General features: G+C 44.0%; 1 protein-coding gene and 1 pseudogene across 1 annotated transcript in view; one reads left to right on the forward strand and one right to left on the reverse strand.

The window, feature by feature from the left end:
• Positions 1-1624: 1624 nt before the first annotated feature.
• The window catches only part of LOC130838452 (cadherin-1), a 72108-nt gene continuing 49616 nt past the window's right edge, over positions 1625-24116 (reverse strand). Inside the window, exons 4-16 of the mRNA XM_057711545.1 lie at positions 22577-22720; positions 22296-22451; positions 21406-21550; positions 18913-19088; positions 18523-18651; positions 16860-17042; positions 15379-15623; positions 12475-12620; positions 10655-10879; positions 9953-10183; positions 6857-6987; positions 5107-5250; positions 1625-3416 (exon numbers count right to left, since the gene is read on the reverse strand). Of these exons, the coding sequence (XP_057567528.1) occupies positions 3207-3416; positions 5107-5250; positions 6857-6987; positions 9953-10183; positions 10655-10879; positions 12475-12620; positions 15379-15623; positions 16860-17042; positions 18523-18651; positions 18913-19088; positions 21406-21550; positions 22296-22451; positions 22577-22720 (2265 nt within the window). The 3' untranslated portion in view covers positions 1625-3206. The remainder of the gene's footprint in view (positions 3417-5106; positions 5251-6856; positions 6988-9952; positions 10184-10654; positions 10880-12474; positions 12621-15378; positions 15624-16859; positions 17043-18522; positions 18652-18912; positions 19089-21405; positions 21551-22295; positions 22452-22576; positions 22721-24116) is intronic.
• LOC130838927 (protein CEBPZOS-like) lies at positions 19784-20074 on the forward strand (annotated as a pseudogene).

Genomic DNA, 24116 nt, shown 5'->3' on the forward strand with positions numbered 1-24116 from the left:
CCAGAAGCAGACTCAGAGATGGCTGGGCAGGTAATTCGAGGGCCCCAGAACCTGGAGTGTGGTGTGTGTGGGAGGAGAATGAGGTTTTTGGGGTGGACAACCTGGCCATGGGGAGGGGCACGGTGGAGCATGGGCCCTCCTATCCCAAGCCTAAGGGCAGCACTAGTGTGGGATTTCCAAAAGTTAAGTGGGTTCCCAGAGCTGAGACTCCTTTACGCCAAAGCATTATGGCAGCCCGTCTTACCTCTTGGGCTCTGTAGCTCAGATACCGCAAAGTGACTCACACAATCTCAAAGGCAATGTCAAAGATCCTGTAACATTTTTTACAGCAAGAAAATACATCCCACATGGAACACTGGGTGCATTTTAATGTGTAATGGGATGTTGGAGGAGTGCCTAGGGCCTATAAGGCTGTAACTAGGTCCTCTGAAAAAAAGGAAGTATTCTCAGGCTTCTCCTGGCCTAAAAAGTTATTAAAATGGGCTTTTAAGTTCCCTATTTCCTAAGAATCCGGTATTTATACTCACGGAATTTTAGTTTGTAGGACCGAATGCTGGTAGCCACTTATTTGTTTGGGATGATGAAAAAGTTCTGGAAATAGAGATGATGGTTATACAATATTTTGAAGGTACTGAATTGTACACTTAAAAGTGTTTGAAATGGTAAAATATTATATTTTACCACAATCTTTAAAACTACCAAAAACAGTCATACCCCTTCAGCCAAGAAAAGTCCCAGGCCCATACCAAGCTTTCTCAAAAGCAGCACTATTGATATTTTGGGCCTGATAACTCTTTGTTGTAGGAGGCTGTCCTGTGTGTTGCAGGATGTTTAGCAGCATCCCTGACCTTGACTTGATGCCAGTAGCACCTCTCCAGGCATGACAACCAAGAACATCTCCAGAAATTGCCAGTGTCCCTGGGGGGGCCACAATCTTCCCCAGTGGAGCACCACTGGCCTGTACTAACTGTGCTGACCAACAATGATATTTGAAGTCCTGCTTTTTTTTTTTTAATAAATGTGGGGAATATAATTATATTATAATTAATATATAATTATATTTGAATTAATATACATTTATTTATTTTTTGGCTGCATTGGGTCTTCATTGCTGCACACGGGCTTTCTGTAGTTGCAGAGAGCAGGGGCTACTCTTCGTTGCAGTGCTAGGGCTTCTTATTGTGGTGGCTTCTCTTGTTGCAGAGCACGTGCTCTAGGCGCATGGGCTTCAGTAGTTGTGGCTCTCAGGCTTAGTTGCTCCACAGCATGTGGGATCTTCCTAGGCCAGGGCTCAAACCCGTGTCCCCTACATTGGCAGGCAGATTCTTAACCACTGTGCCACGGGGGAAGTCCCAAAGCCCTGCTTCTTTCTATCCCTTGGCGCAACCCACAGTGGTCTCCTGACGAGGAGATTTTATTTGTTTCACTACATGCCACACGGATGGATATCCTTCAAATAAAGTGACCTTAGGAGCGCAGTTTCTGCCCTATTCTGCCCCAATGCTTCCGTTGGGAAGTTCAGGAGAAGTCATTTTAATATGAAGTTTCTTTCTCCATGTTTTGAATGAGCTCATCTACCATTTGTCTGGCCTGGAATTGTGTAATCAAATAAAACAAGTTTGACAATGGTGTAACAAAATTCTTTAATAAAATTTATAAAAATGAATATTTAGGAATAATTTTTCCAGCTCGAATTGTTTTCCTTTTCCACTCCCAAAGAAAATACAAAATTATCAGCATCTACACACATATAACACTCAACTCTACAGTGACATTCTCTACACAGAACTACATTAGAGTTTAAATTGCTGAAAAATCAAGACAGTTCTAAGAAGTGGATTCAGGGATGGTTTTTTCTTCTAAAAACAGTTGATAGATATGGAAGCAATTTAGGTAAATTCTGGTCTCTGGTTGTCAACAGTTTCTTAAAGGTTGCATTTCAACTAAAAGAAGATCCAAATTAAGGTTCTCCCTACCCTCACCTCCCTTTGCTGACACCCTTTCAAGGAGGGATTCTTCCTGCTCTTACAGGGGGGAAAAGTGGATTTTTAAAATATTCTGAAGTTTTCGTGCACAGTTGGAATTTGGGGCAAATGTGTCCAGACCAGCCAGCATTGTCTACAGACATCAACAAAAGTAGGTGCTGAGGATTCTGTGCTTCAGGTACAAACCACGGTGCAAGGATCCTGGCAGGAAACACATGCTGAGATTCCTCTACTCTCAGAATTCTCAGGGCTGGAGGTAGAGCCACCTCAATTGTCTTCAGCCTCAAGTTGGCTCAACTGCCGGGCTCAGTGACAATCCCCCATGCCGTCTCCATGCCCACTTTTCACATTTCCCCTCTGCTGTGACGAGCCAGCTTCCGTCTTTGGCTGTAGCACTTTAGGCACTATTCTGAGTCCCGGAATACATCACTCTTTTGTTTTAGGGATAAATGAACATTAAAATTAGTGGCACCTAAAAACTTAACACCTTTTCTGGTCCAGGCTCCCTATTTAGAAACCAAAGTACCCCATAACGACATTCATAAACCAAACATTCTTACTCAGAACAAATAAACTAGATAGATGCCCATTTCAAGTTACATACTCAGGTGATGAAAAAGAAAAACCCTTTAATGGTTTAACCTTTAAAGGTCTTAAGAGTACATAATACCCACTCAGCACATGGCCAGACTAAGACATAAGCCTCTTTCCCTAAAAGGGCCCAATAATTTCTGCATCAGAGAAATGTAATAGAATTCAGAAGGAGTAAGAGTAGATATTAGAACATGAAACGCCAGTGAAGTGATGGGGGGAACAAAAGCAAACAAATTAATTTTTTATATATACAATAGGGAAATGGACCCCTTCCCTTCCTTTTAAAAATGAGACAAGGCCCTTAAGGAAATCTCCAAGTTGCTAGCAGAACCTTCTGAGGCTGAAGCTACTCTTCGAAATATTAAAATTTGGAGGTCTTTTGGACATCATCACAATATAAAGAGTGATGAAAGGAAAAAAAGATTTAAGGAATAAGTCAAAATCGTTCTAACACACACATTAGATCTATAAAGTGGAAATTATAACTATCCTATCACTGATCACAGTCTCTTCTCCAGAAATGCGTCTCAAGTGAAGGGAGCTGGAACACCACCAGGAATATCATTCCCTCATTTCCCATCACTTGAGTGTAGGGACCCATCTCTCTCCCCATCAGTCTTGAGTCCCCTAGTCGTCCTCGCCGCCTCCATACATGTCCGCCAACTTCTTGAAGCGATTGCCCCATTCGTTCAGGTAATCATAGTCCTGGTCTTGGTCCGACTCCGAGGAGTTCAGGGAGCTCAGACTAGCAGCTTCAGAACCACTTCCTTCATAATCAAACACCAGCAGAGAGTCATAGGGTGGGGCCGTGGGGTCGCTATCAGCTGCCTTCAGGTTCTAAAGAAGGAATACAATAGGACCTTTCATTGAGAGGAATCGCACACCTGTCATATTAGGCAAGATGCCTTCTCTTGGTGCGTAAAGCACAGTGTTACCGCGCAACAGTGCAACCATCCTATGGAATGCCAGGAGCAAGAAACACCAACAAGGTAAATGTAATACAGATTGGAATGGAAGATGGACGTGATTTATTGTTAATGAAAAGGGAAAGTATGAAAGAGAAAGTTGCAGAATGGTTTCCCCCTAAACGAAAATGGTGAATTGTATGTAGGCAGGGAGGTGAGCACCAACCAATCAGGGTGGACAGAGACTAAACACAATGAGGACAGTCATACCAGGCCACACAGGCTGCCTTTCAGCCCGAGAGGGTCTGAAAGGATGAATGCCAAACTGCTAAGTTGACATTGGTGAGTAGGGTCAGGGGAACTGAGGAAGGATTTGCATTGTTTTTCTTCATATACATTTTTATAATTTATATTTTTAAAATAGTAAACATTTTATTTTTGTAATTAAGAAAGAGCTATAATCAGATATGATGACACACAAATGAATGTGACTAGAGGAAAATACCCGAATCCAGATGTATCTAAAAGGGATGGTTTAAACTGGCCCTTCCTGTTCTCAGTTTTCTCTAAGATCCACTGCCTGTAATTGATGTGGCTTGGTCACTTCCCACACTGCTGTGCTTTGTACAGTCCTTGGTGACAACAACTCCCCAGGGAAGCTAAAGCAAAACCTGTCCCCTCCATGAACACTTACTGAAGGCCACTGGACCGTCAGACAAGCTCTGAAAATCATTCCAGTAACTGAGCAAGTAATCAGGTAACATAGTTTAAGGAAATAGATCCCACTGGACTATTATCTTACTTGGTTCTTTGCTTAACCCCACCAGTTTGTCCTCATCTTACCCTAAGCTAATTAACTTAATGCCTATTTCCCATCCTCCCTTGCAAACAGGGACAATCCTGTGACAGTCCTGCCCAATAACAGGTAGGATGAACTTCCTTCTTGCCTAACAGTTTGCTAGAAGAAAGATTTTTGCCCTCTGCTCTGCCCTTCCTACTTCTTGACTGGAAAACAGGCCCAAGGCCTGGAAGTGTGGCAGCCGTCTTGTGATCATGAGGCAACAAGCACGAGAACAAGGATCTACATGCTTAGATCATGCAGCAGAAAGGTAGAAAAGGCTGAGGCACCAGCCTAGACTGCTTACCCTAGTCTTCTATTTGCACGAGGTAAATCTACTCATATCTATTTAAGCTTCTGGTATTTATAGTTGAATGCATTTCTGACATATACAATATGGAAGCTATTTTTCTGGGCCTCAGGTAGCCTTGTGATACAAATTTAACATTACAACCCAATGTAATTCAGGGAAAGCGAGACCCATTAGTGAAACCAAACTGAATCCTACTTTGAATCTCTTTAGTTTCATTTCTAATTCTATTGAATCTTTTCAAGCAATTCTTGGTTTTGCTGTATGGATTTTGCAAATTCTCTAAGACTAATTCAAAGGGCTATTAGTTCTGAAATTTAGACGAGGCACAAATAAAAGAACAAATAGGGCTCGGGGATGAAAACATGGTAAAGGAAAGAATCTAAAGACTCTTTCTCACATTTTGACAAAACCGCCCCTTTCCAAGTTTAGAGTGAGTCTTTTATGCCTTGGCTTTTGACTTTGCTTACTTACTTCATCAATAAAGTTTCCAATTTCATCAGGATTGGCGGGGCGGGCTCGATACTGGGGCATATTTATGTGGGTTGGCACCACGTCATTGCGAATCACTTCGGGCCGAGCATCTAGACCCCTGTGTAACTGGCTCAGGTCATAGTCCTTTAGAGAAAAAGGTAAAAGCATAGGAAAGAATAAAATAGAAACATTCATAAACAGAGTCATATTTGGTATACAGATTATGGTACCGGATAAGGCCTTAACTGTCAGCTGTATGATATCTATAAGAATGTGGCAATGTAATCTTAAATGGCAGTTGGTTTTTTATTTTTCTTTATTTTTTTCTTTCTTTCTTTCTTTTTTTTCCTTTTTCCCTGAAATGGTAGTTCTCAACCTAAGAGTCTCCAAATAGCACTGGAAAGAAATATAGCATAAAAGGCTTGAGAGGAATACTTGTGGGTGCAGATGTGGACTGTTTTACCTTATTAAACTTCCATGGGGTATGACTTTTAGATTATTATTCAGCAAATATTCACCACCTTCCTGCCCTATTCTCTGTGAAAAGAATAGAAATCCATGAATGTAGGACTTTGCCATTCGACTTGCTTTGACCAATGGGACATTAATACATATGACACAGGCAAAGGCTTTATGTACTTTGGTCTTGCCTGCTAGGACAAAGAAGGTAGGAATCACACGCAACAGTCCTGGACACAACTCACAGTACAGAGCCATCCAGCCAAACCCAGCCTTATCAGCCTAGCCCCAACCAACCCACACATTCTTCTGAGCCTAGAAGCCATAGACTGAATGTTTGTGTCCCTCCCCCACAAATTCACATGTTGAAACAACGTGATGGTATTTGAAGGTAGGACCTTTGGCAGGTGACTAGGTCATGACAGTGTATAGAGCCCTCAGGAATGGGATTAGTGCCCTTATAAAGACATCCAGAGCTCCCTTACCTCTTCTACCACATGAGGACACAGTGAGACAATAGCCATCCATGAACCAGGAAGAGGGCCCTCACTAGACACCAAATCTGCCAGCACCTTGACCTTAGATTTCCCAGCCTCCAGAATGGTGAGAAATAAATTTCTGTTGTTTATAAGCACCTGGTCTATGGTATTTTGTTACAGCGGCCCGAAGAGAGTAAGACACTAGCTGAGACCAGCAACTGGCCCAGCTAACCCACAAATGCACAAGAAAAACATGCCTATTGATGTGAGCCACTGACATTCTGGGGTTGCCTTATTATTGTGGTAATAGCTCACTAATACAGGGTAAGGCAAGTTAAGACCATCTCCAAAATCAAGAGAAATAAAGAAGGCCTAGAGAGTTAACAACTACAAAAAGTAAAAAATAGTCTGGCACAGCTACAAACTCAAAGGAAACAAAATATTAAAACAGATCAGTCACTCTATGTCAAAGATAATTTGAATCGAGTTCATGTCCTGGAAATAGCAGTGAGAAGAGTAGGCTCTGGAGTCAGACCACCTGGTTCTACGGCTTCCTAACTGTGTGACTTTGGGCAAATTGCCTAACTGCTCTGTGCCTCTGTTCATTCATCTGAGTGCAGAACAATAAATAAATGTTAGCAATGTTGTATTAATGATGGTGGTTAATGACAACATCTATTTTCCTGGGTAAGGTGTTTAAAAAAATACACAAGGTGACACAGAGCTATTTCAAATGTCTGCCTTCCCCTAATCATTGCTTTCTCCAAATAAAGGTTGCCATTAAGCATTCTCCCATGGTTTTAAGCACCCACCTGGTCTTCTTCTCCACCTCCTTCTTCATCATAGTGATAAACGTTGTCCCGGGTGTCATCTTCTGGGGGCAGTAAGGGCTCTTTGACCACCCTTCTCCTCCGAACAAGTAGCAGAAGCAGCAGAAGCAGGACTGGAGTGGGCAAGAGAGAGATGAGAGCCACAGGTCAAGAAGGCCATAAGCAGCACCTGGCACAGAGCACCACCGCCTTGTAGACCAGACAGAGGGCTGTACGACAACCCACATGCCTTCACATCCCTGAGGTTAATAGATGCAGCACAACACAGTAGACAATTACGTGAACTCAAGTGTGGTCTTTAATTGGACCTTAAACCAATCAGCCATTTCCCAAAATCTAGGACAAAGTATCACTGCACTGAAAACAGCATTTTTCCGGGCAGCAGAAATGGTCCAGGCAAAGGTCCCGTGGCAGAAGCAAATTGCTGCGATTAAGGAAAGGCCAGGTCAGTGTGGCTGTATCAGGATCATTGGGGGATAAAAAAGGAGAAGACAGGGTCAGAGTGGCAGCAAGGACATGCGGACCTCTGGAGCGACTTTGGCTTCAATTCGGAGTGAGTTGGAGCCATTGAAGGTTTGTGAGCACGGCTGGGTCAGCCTAAATGTGATTGATACACACATATTATTCTTATTCAGTTATGGGGCAGGGGGTCACAGACTATAAAATCACCTGGTACACAATAAGAAAACACCAAAAAATTTAAAAATTAAAAATAAACAACATAACACAGGGAGATCAACTCGATGATGGGTGATGCCTTAGGGGGCTGGAATAGGGAGGGTGGGAGGGAGTCACGGGAGGGAGGGGATGTGGGGACATGTATAAATACAGCTGATTCACTTTGTTGTACAGCAGAAACTGGCACAATAGCATAAAGCAATTATATTCCAATAAAGAGCTTAAAAAAAAACAAAACCCCCAAAAATAAATAAACAACAGCAAAAAAAAGCACTTGGTATATTCCTTATCTTCTCTTAAGATAAATTGTGTAAGCAAGCTTTAAAATCTATTTACAAGGTTTTCATCTGTTCTTGGGCTATTTCTAGGCTATATATGATTAATATTTAATTTATTAAAAATGTTACATAATTTACTGTGAATGGGAAAAAATATGATTCAGTGTGTTTTCTAACCTATAGGTCCTTGTGCCCAAGTACAGCCTAGTGAAGCGTCACTGCACTGAAAACACGAGGTGGCATAAACTTACAAATATCCAACCTATCTGTTTCTGAAATCAGAAAGATTCCAAGATCTTATCCAGATAAACAACATAACCCCTTTGACCGTGACTCAAGAACAGAAACACTGAGTTCTTGCTAGGTGGCCCAGGCCTGTCTCGGCCCTGCAGACACAGCACTGAAAAAAATGGAAGCTGCAAACAGCCCTCATCCCTGCAGAGCTTAGAGCTGAAGAGCCAGAGGAAGGCTACCGTTTCTAAAAGGATGCTGCTTATCAAACATTACTTAAATGTTATGTAAGAAAAGTAACCAAAACATGTCATATTGTTATCACTTCAGGAAGTACCACCCAACCCCAGCTGTCCTGAAACCCCCCCCAATCCCTGGTGTCAGATACAAATCCTGCACAAAGCAACCAACTGCTGGTTGACTACACAAAAACCTTCATATCCTCTTGTCTCTCTAGAACATTCTTTAGATGCTAAAGTTCTATATTTGCCCCATAAGGAACAAGACATTGGAAATCTGCACACGGGCATTGCTTCTGCTGTAAATGCTGCACATTTGAACATCCTGAAATGTTGTTCTCAGCCTCTGTGTCTCATGAAATACACCCATAGCAAAGTTAGATAATGCTACTATAAAAAATAAATAAATATTTTAAGTATAATTGCATGGTGGCAATAAAAGCCACGTAAATTCTGGAGGAAGAAAGGTACGGAAATCTCACTGAATTTTAAACAACTCTCCTTCCTTCTCAATTTTGAGAGATTGCAGGCAACAGAGGGCAGGAACAAATGGGATACACTGCAACCATTTCCCGAAGGCCAACAGGTAACCCCTCTCCAGTCTGTTGAAGCAGCAGCAGCAGGTTCAGCTGAGTCTAAACTGAAAGCCCCGGGTTGGTCCCACTGCTCCCCTCTGAGGACTTTCTTCTACCCCAGCAAGGTCGGCCTCTCTGCCCTACACAGTCCATCAAGTCTTCCTCTCTCTGTGCCTTGGCTAGTGTGGGAACCACCACAAATGGCCCCCTGTCTATGTGGCTCCCCCAGTCCTTGTGGCCCAACTATCCCATCTTCCACCAAACCTTCCTTGAGACTCAATTAACAGCCTCCTCTTCTGACTACAAAGAACTTCATGACCTGAAGCCTGTGTTATAGCTCCTAATGACAAAAAAACAACACTACCTTTGAGGTTTTTTGACTTCTAGCTTTTAGAAACCATGACAGCACTTGTGTCAACCCTAGGGCCCAGTCTACAGGTAGACTCAGGTGATACCAGCTTTAAGGACTGTGCCAGAAACTGCCAAAGTTTCCTCAGTAACCTTCTTCTCCTCCACCCTTTGAGTCACTGATACACACTCTGCATCCTACACTCCACCCCTAATCTCTGTACTAAGTTTTAATTGGACACATAGTCACCCAGTTAGATTGGGAGCTTCCAGGGTGGCTGTGATTGGGCCAATGAGATGTGAGTGAAGGTAATACACTCAGTTTCCACGTATGTGCCTTCCACTTCGTCTAGCACCCCTCCTCCAGGGTGGGATAGGAGGAGGTGCTGGTGAGCTGGTTCTGACCAAGGCCTTGTTGCTCCGAGTGTGGACCGAACACCTGCAATGTGAGCATCACCTGGGAGCTTGTTAGAAATGCAGAGTCTAAGGTTCCACCCCAGACCTACTGGATCAGAATTCTCATATTCGGGTGATTTGTGTACATTCAACCTGGAGAAACACCGCCCTTAGAGGTTGAAAGAACAAAAATTGAAGGACTGGGCCCCTGTTAACTTAATGAAACTGGGCAGCCTTCCAGTCTTGGACCACTTACCCCTGAAATGCTCAATAAGAGATACACCTCCCCCATTTTAGAAGTTAAAGGCTGAAATACTCGCCAGCTCTACTTACTCAGAAAAGCAAGGATGCCTCCAAGAATGCCCAGAATGGCGGGAACTTGTAACCCTGCTTCGACGTAATGCCCGGCCTTCCTACAGTTCTGGACGACCCCTTCACAGTCGCACACGTGCACATCCAAGGTGGTCACCTGGTCCTTGTTCTGGTTGTCTATGAGCTTGAGATTGATTTTGTAGTCACCCAATTCTAAGGTTTTCTTTGGCTTAAAAATCAGAGATTCATGTTCTGGAGGAAGCAACAAAAAAGAGGGGATCAGGAGAGTTCATTCTAGACTAAAGTTATTAGGAAACTAGAGACATTCCAAAGCTGAATGAAGAGAACAGCTGCTTGGGTTGTAGATTACTGGGCAGTATGTCACGGACTCAGATACCAGGAACGCAAAGGGACCTCTGGTTCGATGCCACAAATGCAGAAGGGACAAGGAAACAAGCCTTAACGGGGGTGACAGCTAGGGACTTCCCTGGCGGTCCAGTGGTTAGGACTCCACACTTCTACTGCTGCAGGTGGGGGCTCAATCCCTGGTCGGGGAACTAAGGTCCCGCAAGCCACGTGGTGCCACCAAAACAAAAACCAAAACCCAAACAACAACAACAAAAGGGGGTGACAAGTGGATATGGAGTAGGGAAATTCAGAAGCGGGGGGCAAAGGAAGCACGGGGTCAGAGCTAAGTTTCTAAAATAGGACGCAGGTGCCCACCTTGGTCGTTGTACTCAACGGTCCAGTTGACACTTGCCCCGTGTGTTAGTTCTGCTGTGAAGGGAGACGTGTTGGGGGGAAGATCGGGATCAATGATGTTAATGATATGAGGCTGTGGATCCCTCTGGCAGAAGTCCATGATCCGTGGTTCTGGTATGGGGCCATTGTCATTCACGTCATCGAGGAACAGGAGCAGGGTTCCTGTTCCAGTGGCAGGCGGAGAACCTGAGAAAACACACAGGAAATGTCACAGCTCAGGGCCATTGATGAATCCCTCCTGCCTCCCATCAGACTGAATTCAAATCTTGTCCTGGCTCTTCAGGGCCCCACCCTGCCCACAGAGCTGCCCGTCCTGCCGGTCCCAGGGCATCCTCACTCATCAAGGCCTTACCTGCCTCGTCCTCTGTTTTTACTCTGCTGACTCCCAAATGACAGCCCCAGGAGGAGGTTTTAGATTCTAAATGACTAGGCCAGGGTTATCTCTCCACAGGAAGCTCAGTGATGAAGGCTACATCACTCATTAGCCACCCATCCAGCCCCACTATGGGCTCACTTGCCTTGCCCTTTGCTTTCCAGACTGCCAAATCTGGAATTACTCCCTCAGGAAGTTGGGGAGGGAGAAGGGAAGAGACTTAACCACAGGAACTAGCAGGTCTCTTTAACAGTAACTCCACTTCTGAATATCTATCCAGCGGAAACACTTGCCCACAGAGGCACGTACAAGGATGTTTACCTAGCACTCACACAAATAATGGAGAACTGGAAACAACCCCAGGGTTTTTTAATGCGTGAATGGTTAAATTATGCCATACCAGATAACATCATTTTATTGAAAAGACGTAGATCTATAATGTGCCAAGATAGATCTCTGTGTCTTCAAGACATATGTTCAAGGAAAACAAATTAAACATGTATAAGATAGTGTCTTTTTATAATAAAAACAAAAATAGGCTACAAACCAGATAGAGGTTTTATAATAAACCACATTTCTATATGTATACAAATGTATTCGAATACATAGGAAGAGTCTGGAAGGAGCCACACTTCACTAATAATAATGATGGTGATATTAAAAATAATGACAGTCCTTACAGAGCATGGACTGGATAGCAGGCACTCCTCTGAGCGCCTTTACATATATCAACTCCTTTAACCTAGGTGAGGTATTGTCATTTTGTCAGATAAAGGAATTGAGGAACATAAACATTAGGCAAGTCTAAGCTCACACGGGTATTAAGCTTTGGTCCTAGGATCTAAACCCAGGCAGTCTGGCTCCCATGGGGTTCAGGTATAGAGGGAGTGGTAAAAAGGAACTTCTGCTTGGCCTAAACTCTGTGGATTTTGAACAATGCTTTGAGAATGCTTTGTTTAAGAATGAAAGAGAGGGCTTCCCTGGTGGCGCAGTGGTTAAGAATCCACCTGCCAATGCAGGGGACATGGGTTCAATTCCTGGTCTGGGAAGATCCCACATGCTGTGGAACAACTAAGCCCGTGCGCCACAACTCCTGAGTCTGCGCTCTAGAACCCTCGAGCTACAACTACTGAGCCCACGTGCTGCAACTACTGAAGCTCACGTGCCTAGAGCCTGTGCTCTACAACAAGAGAAGCCACTGCAATCAGAAGCCAGCGCATGGTAAGGAGGAGTGGCCCCCGCTTGCCCCAACTAGAGAAAGCCCTCGCAGAGCAATGCAGACTCAATGCAGCCAAAAAAAAAGAAAAAGAAAAAAAGAACTCATGCCTCCAAAAGGGTAGGGGCAAGGCAGTGAACTAGTCAGGAGGGTGAGGCAGCAAAGACCACATGGTAGTAAGGGCAGCCTCACCACTGTCAGTGGCTATAATGAGGGCTGTGTACGTGCTGTTCTTCACATGCTCGACGTTCTCCCTGTCCAACTCAGCCCGAGTGAAAATGGCACCCGTGTCCGGATTAATCTCTAGCCAGTTGGCAGCGTCCCTCCAAATCCGATATCTGGAAAGACAGAAGCTCTGGTTTAGAACGGGAACAGTGAACAGCAGGTAGCAGAAGGTTAAGGTTCCTTTTTTTGATATACTTTTCTAACTTCCTTATTTCAAAAAAAAGTGACTCCAGAAATTTTGCCAGAAAGGTCTGATGACTACCCACGAACCCTTGACCTAAATTCATCCATTGTCAATATGTTGCCATGTACAAAAGTTGATGCACACATGTGCATAGTTTCTTGTTGTGCGGAACCATTTGAGAATACGTTGCAGACATCCTGTTCCTTTACTCATGAATACTTCAGTGTGTTTTCTCCCAAGAACAGAGGAAAACCACAATTTGATTTTCAACTTCAGGAAATATAACTTTGATATGGTACTATCACTTCATACATGGTACATATTCAAGCTGTTGATCTCCCCAAACTGTAGCATCCCCACCCTGCCCCTGCCCAAATTCAGAATCCAATCCTGGATCAGGCATGGCATCTAGAAGTCAGATTTCTTTAGTTTCTCTCAGACTGCCCGCCCCCCCCCACCGCCCCCGGCCCCCACTGGTACAGTAGTTCTCAAATGGGCACCCAACACTCCCGCCATGAGCATTCGGAGATTTGGGTTGACACGGGGTCCGTTGGGGTATGCTGAACTATTGGCATTTAATGGGAGGTGCCAGGGAGGGTAAAGCTCCTTCTGGTCTTACACAACAATAACAACAACGAAAGTTTTATTCAAGAGAATTCTCTTCAGTAACACCTTATTAGAAATACCAGAAACAGGAAACAAAAGCATGAAAAACAGAGATATACTGCCCCGTTATCTATTGGGATCATGGAAAGGCTTAGAAAGCGAAATAAAGAAATCGAAGGACACAGCAAAAACTGGCACAACAGTGTAAAGCAATTATAATCCAATAAAGGGCTAAAAAAAAAAAAGAAAGAAAGAAAGAAATCAAAGGAGGAAAGGGTCCTGGATACCGGTGGGCTAGTCCTCACATCCTTAGAAGTGCAAAGCAACAAACTACATACATGGAACAGTCTTCATTCCAGGAGTAAGGGTCTCTGCAAATACTCTTAAGACTTGGTCCTTGAACTTCCCCACATTGATGCCTTGAATTATCTATTTAACTGCTACAAGGTAAGATATCAACACAGCCTGGAAACCATACAACCCAAGGCTTTAATCACAAAACAAAAATCCTACAATATCACAATGCCACTAACACAGCTAGCAAAAATAATAATTACTTAACGTCAAGTCTATATGCAAGTTTCTCTATTTGCCTAAGTATAGTTGGATTGTTTGAATCTGTCTTCAAGTATAGTCTACACATGACAGTTGGTTAATTTCTCTCTTAATTAATACGCTGTCTTATTACCCCACTCTTGTCATTATTTGTTGAAAGAAACTGGGTCATTTGGCATAAAGCTCCCATATTCTGTATTTGGCTGACTGCTTCCTCATGGCATTTAATTTGTTAATTCTCTGCATTGCATCAAAATCAGATCCTAAGGCTTGATTAGATTCTGTTTCAACCTTCTTTTCTCCCCCAAACATAATATTCAAGTGGTGCCGTGTACATGCTGTTGAATCACTTCGAGTGGCACTTCATGTTGGGCTGTCCTTGCTTTTTCAGTAGATGTTAAAATCTATCAGAAGGTCTTGATGGTCCCAGCTTGGCTCCTCCATTTACAAATTCCTCGTCATCCTTGACCTAATGATTCTAGCAGCCATTAAGATCATTACCTGGAGCCTTTATGTCCATAGAGCGCGCACACACAGTTTAAAGCTATTTATGAGACCTTCCGATCAGAATAAATTTAGCACTTTCCGAATAACTCGGAAGCTGAAGCTGCACTTAAACTTTTCATGTTTGTTTTACATTTAATAAGTCACAGGCCCTGATACTAAGACACAAACACATGCCCCTCCAAAGAAGAACATGCTCAGTTTATTACCAAGCGGGACTCTATTCTGGGTTTGCATAACCTTTTTTTCTAAACAGTTCAGAGCATTCTAATAGTTTCCTCCAAAGTAAATATTAATAGGTAGCAATCTCTCCCTGAGACAAGGAAGCAGGCATACTGACCGAGCCCTCTGTTATCCCTGGAAATCATGCGATTACTAACAAGACACAGGCGTGCCATGCTTGGCTTTGTGCTAATAGTCTTCCCTTGAGTTTCCACCACTGTCACACTGGAGCACCAAGTATATCATCAGACCCAGTTCTCAAAAGAATAAGAACATTCTTTATCATACATGGTCACAAGTGTGGTGCTGTTGGTTAGTTTATATGTGTGTTTTCAGCACATGTGGCTGTGATTTACATTACAGAGGTGCCTTCAAGTTTGTAAAAAAAAAAAAAAGAAAGAAAGAAAGAAAAGAAACAGTAAACTACTTATAACACAACACCATGTATATAAATTAAAACCACATTCCTACTACACCACATGACTTCAAAGAGAAGCAGCAAGGTAAACCTACAATGGCTGACAATGGAGGGAATGGACAAGGTGTGTGGAATGGGGATAAAAAGGGATAAAAATAAGAGGGTGAGTCAAAAATTATCTGGATTCTGGCCATAGAATTTATAGAAGTTTTAATATAACCAGAGTGAGGATAATTTCTGACTCACCCTCGTATAAATAAGCCAAACAAGGAGGGTCTTGCACAGACCAATCATGATAAAATGCCACGAATAAAATATTTTACACACCCACATACGCACACACCCAGTTGCTGCAAGTAAGTGGAAAACCCCTCACACTTACGTGATTTTCTGTTCCATAAATCTGTCTGGCTCCTGGGCGGTATAGGATGTGATCTCCAGGCCCACGCCGAAGTCCTCGGGCACTTCCACCTTCTTCTGAGGAGGCGTGAAGATGGGTGCTTCATTCACATCTATCACGTCCACGGTGACAGTGGCTGTGGAAGTGGAGAGAGTGACTTCAAAGGGGACCGCGTTAGTCACTGCCACATGCAGGATGTACTGCTGCTTGGCTTCAAAATCCAAGCCCTAAAGAGCAGGAAAAAACAAGTTAAAAAAATACATTTTATATTAGGAAAAAAAAAAATTATATCCTTAACTGTTGTTTTTTTGGTTAGCAACATATCAGTGCTCCTCAAATCTGGCTGCATTTAAGAACAATTAACTTGAGAACTTTTAAAGAAAACACACACCTGGGCTCTAACCCCGGAGCCAGTGAATAGGAATCTCTGAGGCTGGGGTCGGGACGTCGATATTTTTTTAAAAAACTCCCAATGACTAACATGCAACCAGATTCACGTTGAGAACCCCAGGAAAAGAATAAAGATGAATTACACGAAATCCCACGTGGCAAGTCCCCATTAACAAGTGTAGCACATGAAGTCATTTATAAAACCTGAGACTAGTAAGAATGTTCACATCCTATGTTGACACGCTGTCCGTGTGACAGCAGATGGACAGGTGACCCTGCCTGTCCACCTCCCTAACCCCAGTAAGTTTAGTGGCAAGAACATGAAGTTCAGAATCAGTCAGCAATGAGCTCAAATCCCAGCCAGGCCATATCCTAGCTGCGTGGTTTGTCTGATATAACCTCTGGGTCTCTTTCCACACCTAAATAAGTAGAAAAAAGAACTATCTCACAGTAAGGGATCAAATGGAACTTTTAGGAAAGACCTTGTGTATGCTGGAAACTCAAATTACTACCTTCTTTCTTTTGTTGATAGAGTAATAACAGAAAACGCTGACATCGAACGTTTAGTGGGAGATAAGATGACACACTAAGTGATTCAGAAACGAAGGGTCGGCTCATTTGCTCAAGGGGAAGTCAAACCTCTGAGGCTGATCTAGGGATCTGTCAACTCTTTGACGGACTTCAACAAGGACATCACTAAACTTCTTAGTGTTCATGTTTCTTAGACATCTTTCACAGGCATATGTGCCCCACTTCTAAAATCATCCAGCAAAATAGCAGAGACCATCAACCATTTTTCTTCTCATTTGCAAAACGGATACGGGAGGTGGGCAAATAAGAGCATACTGAAACAGATGGTACTTCCTCTTCAATTTTATGGTGCTCTGTGGGAGCTTCCTGACTTCTCACACAAGCCCGAAGAGTCACTGCAAACCCCACCAGAATCTGGGAGAGCCGCCTACCCCCACCCCACCAAGGCCACGCTAATCCATTACACTTGAGAGAAGACACCAGGGGACAAGGGCCGCTGGCTGCATTGTCAATTTCTGAATCTTGCCAGGAACCATACAAACCTTAGCTGTCTTCAAGATGCCTTCATTGGTTACTGGGTCTGTGATGACGACGAACTGCTTCTCGTTATCATTTAATATTGTGTAAATGGCCTCCCAGGCTGGGGTATTGGGGACGTCGGCATCGGTCACGGTGAGTCTGGTGATGACCACGTTAGCCTCGTTCTCAGGCACCGATCCCACGTACTGCAGAGGAAAGCACAGGACGGGTCACTTATGACATACTCAGGCCCAGCAGTGGAGCCAGGGCTCAGGGGGCTAAGGGAGTCCTTTCTTGAGCCCCAGCTTTGAGAAGAGCCTTGGAAGAAGTGCCCACTCTACCAGCACAGCTGTTGTTTCCTGTCGGTGGAGCAGCCGGCACGCAGGGGCCCTGTGGGTACCTGAAAGAGCCAAGGCCCTGGCTGTCCACGCCCCTCAGCACACTCTGGCCCAATTGCTGACACCGTGGTTTATCCCCCCATCCCCCGCCTCGCCCATCACTCTCAGTGGTACCAGTAACTTTCACAGACGTCTGGTCATTACAGTCTCCTGCTTAAAACCCTTTGATAACATCCCATTGCACTCAGGACAAATTCTGAAATTCTAAATTCAGTCCACAAGGTCCTGTAGGACCCGGCCTCATTTGGTTCTCTACACTGACTTGTTCAGTTCTTGCTATGCATCAAGCTTCCCTTTGATGTGGGGCATTAAACTGTCTTCCTTAAGCCTCTTGTACTCACAATGCCTAGGTTAGGGTGGCAGACACCACGAATTGTCTACCAATAACCGTTCTCCCCCTCTTCACTAACTACACTGTTAATGGCAGCAACATGACCAGAGAAAATACCACATTTCCAGTCTTCCTTGCAGACAGCAGTTGCCAATAATAAGAGGTAAACAAAACTTGTGGGATGGGTCTTCACAGAAATAAGAGAACTTGACTTAGCATCAATGCACTTATGCACCCCTGGCCTTTGCCTTCTTCCTGAACGAAGCACAGACATGGCTCGAGCTCCATCTGCCACCTGGGGCCACAAAGTGACATTTGGGATAGAATCCATGCACCATGGATGGTGGGAGAGCAGATAAGAGGCTTGGTCTCTATTGACAGACTGGACTATCTACCTCTGGGCATTTTGTGACACAAGAGAAAAGGTCAGCCCTGTTTGCTTAAACCACAAGAATCAAATCTGTTACTAACCATTAAGCTGATTTCTAAGTAGCACAATAAGGTTTAAGGCTCTTTCACGCAGCTCTCAGTACCATCTCCATTTAATATAATTACACACAATAATTAGTATAAGTTGTCTAACATCTCCCTAGCTAGACTATAAACTCCACGAGAATAGAATCATGGTCTGCCTTGTTTGTGATAATATCCCCAGTGTCTAAGAGTGCCTGGTGTAAACCCAGAGAATATTTGTTCAATGAATAAATAAAACCTGGTAAGATCTGCTACAGAGATGCAATATATGAGGGCATGGATTCAGTAGATGTTTTTTGCAACCTCAGAAACCTGTGCCAGCAGGACCCAGGCTGAGGATGGCAAAGACAACTGACATCCTGATCTGCTTGCTTTTTCGCTTAAAGTTTTCTAGCCTGGGAAACATTTCCAAAGGGTTCACCCCTGCGATGTTGGGAAACAACCAAGGATCTTTGCTTGGAGACTAAGGAATTGCAGGGTTACCGTGGTCGGGTTGAAGGTGGGAGGGTTATCATTGATGTCAGTGACGGTGATCACGGCTGTTGCGGTCGTGCTTAAGCCATCACCTTGAAGGTCTGCAGCTTGAACCACCAGGGTGTACGTGGGAAAAGTCTGTAGAGATCAAACACACCTGAGTCAGGACTGACAGCCACATCAGGCCCAGCCCAGCCCATCACATAGAAACAGCTTATTTTCTCATCTGCTTAAATGCCTGCCTAGCCCCAAACCTCTAGACAAATGTTCAGATGCAAAGCTTAGACTATTATCATACTAAGCAGCAACTGGCCTCGGCAGAGTTCTGCATCGTCCAGACAATCGAGCTAATAATATATATTTGCCCCCAACACCCACTAGATCCTCTTGACCCCTGACCTCCCGGTCCAGCCCGGTGGTGAGCACACTGATGACGCCTGTGTCCCTGTTGATGGTGAACATTTTGTTGTGCGGCTCCACGGGCTCTTGGCTAAGGATGGTGTACGCGATGGCAGCATTGTACGTGTTGACGTCGTCGTCTGCGTCTGTGGCCGTGACCTGCATCACAGAGGTCCCTGGGAGCAAAGGAGAAGATTTAGTTAAGTTACACTTTGATTTCCAAAATTCTGACCAAAGTGCTAGGGGAGGAACAAAGAATTCCACCAAACGAGCGAGTGGTGTTCCCAGAACCCAGCTTTTCCAGCAGATATTTGGGATGGGGTGAGGAGGAAGGGGAATAGATAACCTTAAACTAAAACATTTTTGCTATGTCTCTTATACTGAGTGAACAGTGTATAAAATAGGAAAAATCCAAGAAATCTCCATAATTGGCTTCTTTAGCCACAGCTCCACCTGAGAGAATGATCATTTGAGATCGTTGCCTTCAAGTTGGAAGGAAATATTTATAACACTTGTGACAGACAAAACCCTAGTTTGCAGAATACCTAAATAACTCTTTAAGAATCAGTAGGAAGGGACGTCCCTGGTGGTGTGGTGGTGAACAATCTGTCTGCAGGGGACCGGAGTTTGATCCCTGGTCCAGGAAGATCCCACATGCCGCGGAGCAACGAAGTCCTCGAGCCACAACTACTGAGCCCATGTGCCACAACTACTGAAACCCGTGCACCTAGAGCCTGTGCTCCACAGCAAAAGAAGCCACTGCAATGAGAAGCCTGTGCACCACAATGAAGAGCAGCCCCTGCTCACTGCAACTAGAGAAAGCCCGCGCACAGCCAATAAATTAATTTAAAAAAAAAATCAGTAGGCAGGCATGCGCAGCCCTGCAAGCCCACACCTTAGGATAGCCCGTACTATGGATCCATTGGCCAAGAAGATCTTTAAAGAGTTCTAGTAGCTGAACTTGTGGGCATTTTTGGAGCATATTTTTTGTTTCAAAAGATGACTACAAGCCAAAGTTCAGGCCAACAATGAGCAAGACATTCCCCTTCACCTTGGGGAACGGCTGTCACATGGGGAAGTTTATTACAAATCCATTGAGCACTCTGGAATGTACAGAATCAGAGAGCAGGATAAAGAAAAGTGGCCGAACAGCCAAAATTAGGAATTTGACCATTGATCAAGGTTTGCCCTATTTCATAGTATCAGGCAAGATTAAGATTCCAAAGTTAACATGGATGGATTTTAGAATATTTAAGGTTAAATGTAACTTCTAATTAAATCAGAGGTTTTGTTCTTTGGACTGTGAAGAAATTGATGGAGGGTTTATTATATTATAAATGGAGTTTTGTTTACTAGTCAAAATAAAGTGGCTTTCCTTAAAAAAACAAACAAAATAAAAAACCCCTATAATTCTGTATAAACCTTTCTAAATAGATAAAATAGTAAAACATCTATTTTTACTGTTTATTACATTTTTTTTTCCCACAATAGTTTATTACAAGATGTTGAGTAAAGTACCCTGTGCCACACATTCGGACCTTGTTGTTTATCTAACTTCTTTCCCTGCCCTTTCCCCTTTGGTAACCATTGGTTTGTCTTCTATGTTTATGGGTCTGTTTCCGTTCCGTAAATAAGTTCATCAATATTTATTACATTTTAACTCACACATTTAAAATCACATTATCTAAAAATATATTAACTAGAAATATTGCCTTTACCCATTTTCACTTTACCTGAAACAATATTCAAACTCTACATCAATGTCTCCGGTACTACTAGAGCCGTTTTGGAATAAAATTCATCATTAAAAAAAAAAAAAGAAAAATCAATAGGCAAAAGACAAACAGCCTGAGAGAAAAAAAAGGCAAAAGACTTCAATGGATGCATTGTAAAGAAACCCAAATGGCCAGCAAACATAAGATACTTATTTAGCCCATTAATAATCAGAGAAATGCCATTTTAAGTTATGTCGAGATATAACTACACACTCAACAGACTGGCCAGAAAGGATTCTAACGATTCCATGATGTATATTGCTGGTGGGAGTGTAAATTGGTTCAACTACCTTAGAAAACGGTTTGTCACCATGTAGAAAAGTAGGCAAAACTAACAAGATATTATCCAGGCGTAAGTACACACATGGTAAACGATAAACGAAAGCAAGGGAATGATTATCACAAAAGTCAGGGCAGTAGCTACCTTTATGGGAGAGAGAGAAAAAATGATCAGGAAGGAGAGTACAGGGGCCGAAAACCACCAACAAGGATCTGTTTCTTAATCAGGGAAGGTTGTTCTTAAGCTGCTCCTTTCTTAAACTGGGCTTAAACATTTGATATGTGTTTCTGTAGGTAGGATGTTTTACACACACGCAGTATCTTCCAAAGAAGTTCTGTGCATATAAAGGGCCTGACCCCAAACGCCAGCCCCAACACCTGGGGGTCCAAAGAATCCAAGTGTCTTGCTGGGCACTGAGCTCCTCCTCGCTGGACGTACCTGGAAGAGCACCCTCTGCGACAGACCCCTTGAAGACCTCCTGGGTGAACTCGGGCTTGTTGTCATTCTGGTCGGTCACGGTGATCACGATCTCCATCGGATCCTCGATCGCTTGCCCGTTCGAAGACACGGCATGAGAGAAGAGCTGCAAGAGCCAGGTGAGGGTTACCCGGGAAGAAGAGGTGGGAGGAGCGGTCCGACCCGAGCCGAGTGGGCTCCACCCGGCCCCCACTCCTTCCCACCCAAACACGGACCCCGCAGCACAGAACTTCCCCCACACACGTGCTGCTGCTTCACTGAGGTCAGGACACTGGTGAAGACCGTGACGTGTGAAGACCCATGGGCTGGAGAACACACCCACCAGGTCAGAGCCCCCTTTTCCCACACCAGGGCCGGGGGCCAGGCCTACGAGATAAAGGTGGAAGCCTAGAACACTCTGCCTTACTCCAAGCAGGGTTGAATTTGCTCTGGCCACCTGAGCTTAGCGTTTCACCCAGGCTTTTCTGCATTTGGCATCAGTGCACTACCTCCCGGCTTCCCTAAGGTCGTGCTGCTCTCAAGGCCCAGAAATGGTTTTTGTTCCCCAGCATCATCACCAGCCCCTGCCTTTGTGTTAGGGACTTTCAGACCCAAGAACAGGCTGACATCTTGGGTCTAAGATCATGTCTGATGCCTCAGGACTCTCCCCACTTTATTCCTAATGAGGAAAACACGAACAGCCCCCAATTTTTCCAGGTTCTCCTGTCATTTCTTCTTATCAACAGGTCTAGGGGTGTCAAGTTAAGCTCTTCAAATGTCCAAAGCACCTGATCCACGACCAACATGAGCTGAGCAAAACAATTTGGAAGGGATGTAATCCCATCATTAACAAGCTTCTACGAGACACTCACAATGTATTTGGCAATGGCTTCTCTATCCAGAGGCTCGGTCACCTTTAACCATCCTGTTTCTCTTTCAATAATAAACACACCAACAGGGGGGGTGTCAGCGCCTTGGCCAGTGATGCTGTAGAACACTTTGGTTTCTTTTTCCCTGTTAGATTTGATCTGAAGACAAAATAGAAAGAAACGAATGAGCAAGGAAGGATCCTAACACTGGCTCTTGGCCCTTCCGCTCCTTGGTCCTTCTCTGCCAGATTCCGCCCAGAGAAATACAGAACTTCCTTCTGTACCTGAACCAGAGGCTTAGGAAATGGGCCTTTCTCATTTTCCGGGCAGCTGATAGGAGGAATAACCCAGTCTCTCTTCTGTCTCCTGAGACCATGGTGGGAGCTGGGAAATGTGAGCACTTCTGTCTGGGTTCCAGAGGGAGAGTCCTAAAGGGAAAGAAGGTGAGGAACAAAATGAGATGGTTCAGGAAAGATGACACAGGCCCACAGCCTAGGCAGTCAGCATCATCAGCCTTCGGAGGGCAGGACGTGGTTTTCGCTGAACAACAAAATAAACAGCCAAATGAACAAAATCCAACGAACCCCTTTACTGTATCATCAAGATGGTTTCTTTTCTGGATCCTTCTTAGTGTCCAGAGTTCAAGTAAGCATTGTGCACACACGATAGTAGGTTTGAAGGCTTGACATTATTTTACGAGTTACAGCAAGCCTACATCTCACACCTGTCGTTTTTAATAGGCCGTTAGACTCCAGTGATTGAATATCAGAGCTTATGCAACAATTAGATATTCAGGTGTTTTAAATTTTCTTTTCTTTTATATTTCTTCTAGTGATACAGGTCTCCAAAGTAGAGTTAGCCTAAGTGAGTAAGTTTTGGGAACTTACTACTTTCTGATCAATACTGATACCTTAATCCCACTGTGTTATTATATCCACATGGTTTCCATTTGTTCTAACAGAATTTGTCGAGATGGGAACCAAAAGCGCCCTTTGAGACTCGTATTGAATGGTCTTCATGTGTGATACAGATAATTTTATGCACACACAGGGAAATAAGATAGCTGAAGATGGAAGGAAAGATTTTCCAAATTGTTTAACTGTTTTAAAGTGATTGGCGAGGGGCTTCTCTGGTGGCACAGTGGTTAAGAATCTGCCTGCCAATGCTGGGGACATGGGTTCAAGCCCTGGTCCAGGAAGATCCCACAAGCCAAGGAGCAATTAAACCTGTGCACCACAACTACTGAGCCTGCGCTCTAGAATCTGCAAGCCACAGCTACTGAGCCCACGCACTGCAGCTACTGAAGCCCGCGTGTTTAGAGTCCATGCTCCATAACAAGAGAAGCCACTGCAATAAGAAGCCCACACACAGAAACGAAGACCCAGTGCAGCCAATAAATAAAATAAATAAATTAAAAAGAAAAAAAAGGTGATTGGCAGTAACATGGTAAAGGTTCCAGAGGACACGTCCATCTTCCATCCTCCACAGAGTCACCCATCCTGTTTGTCAAGCATGAGTCAAGCCCTACTTCCTTAAAATGTGATTCAAAATGCACAAGACAGACATGAGATGAGACCAGATATCACAAAACCCTTCCCAATCCTGCATTCCTGTGTACTAGTCACTCACACACACCCCCTCTGCCTTACCCTCCTAGACAAGCAGTCCCGCCCTGGCCAAGGGCAGGCTCTGCAGCCAGGCTGCCTGGCTCTGCATCCTCACTGTGGCACCTCCCCTTCCTGGGCTGATTACTTAACTTCTCTGTCCCACACTTTCCACATGTCTAAAATGGGGATTATATTATTACCTGCCTCATAGGGTCCT

This window comes from Hippopotamus amphibius, chromosome 16, assembly GCF_030028045.1.
Source record: "Hippopotamus amphibius kiboko isolate mHipAmp2 chromosome 16, mHipAmp2.hap2, whole genome shotgun sequence".
NCBI classification, from domain to species: domain Eukaryota; kingdom Metazoa; phylum Chordata; class Mammalia; order Artiodactyla; family Hippopotamidae; genus Hippopotamus; species Hippopotamus amphibius.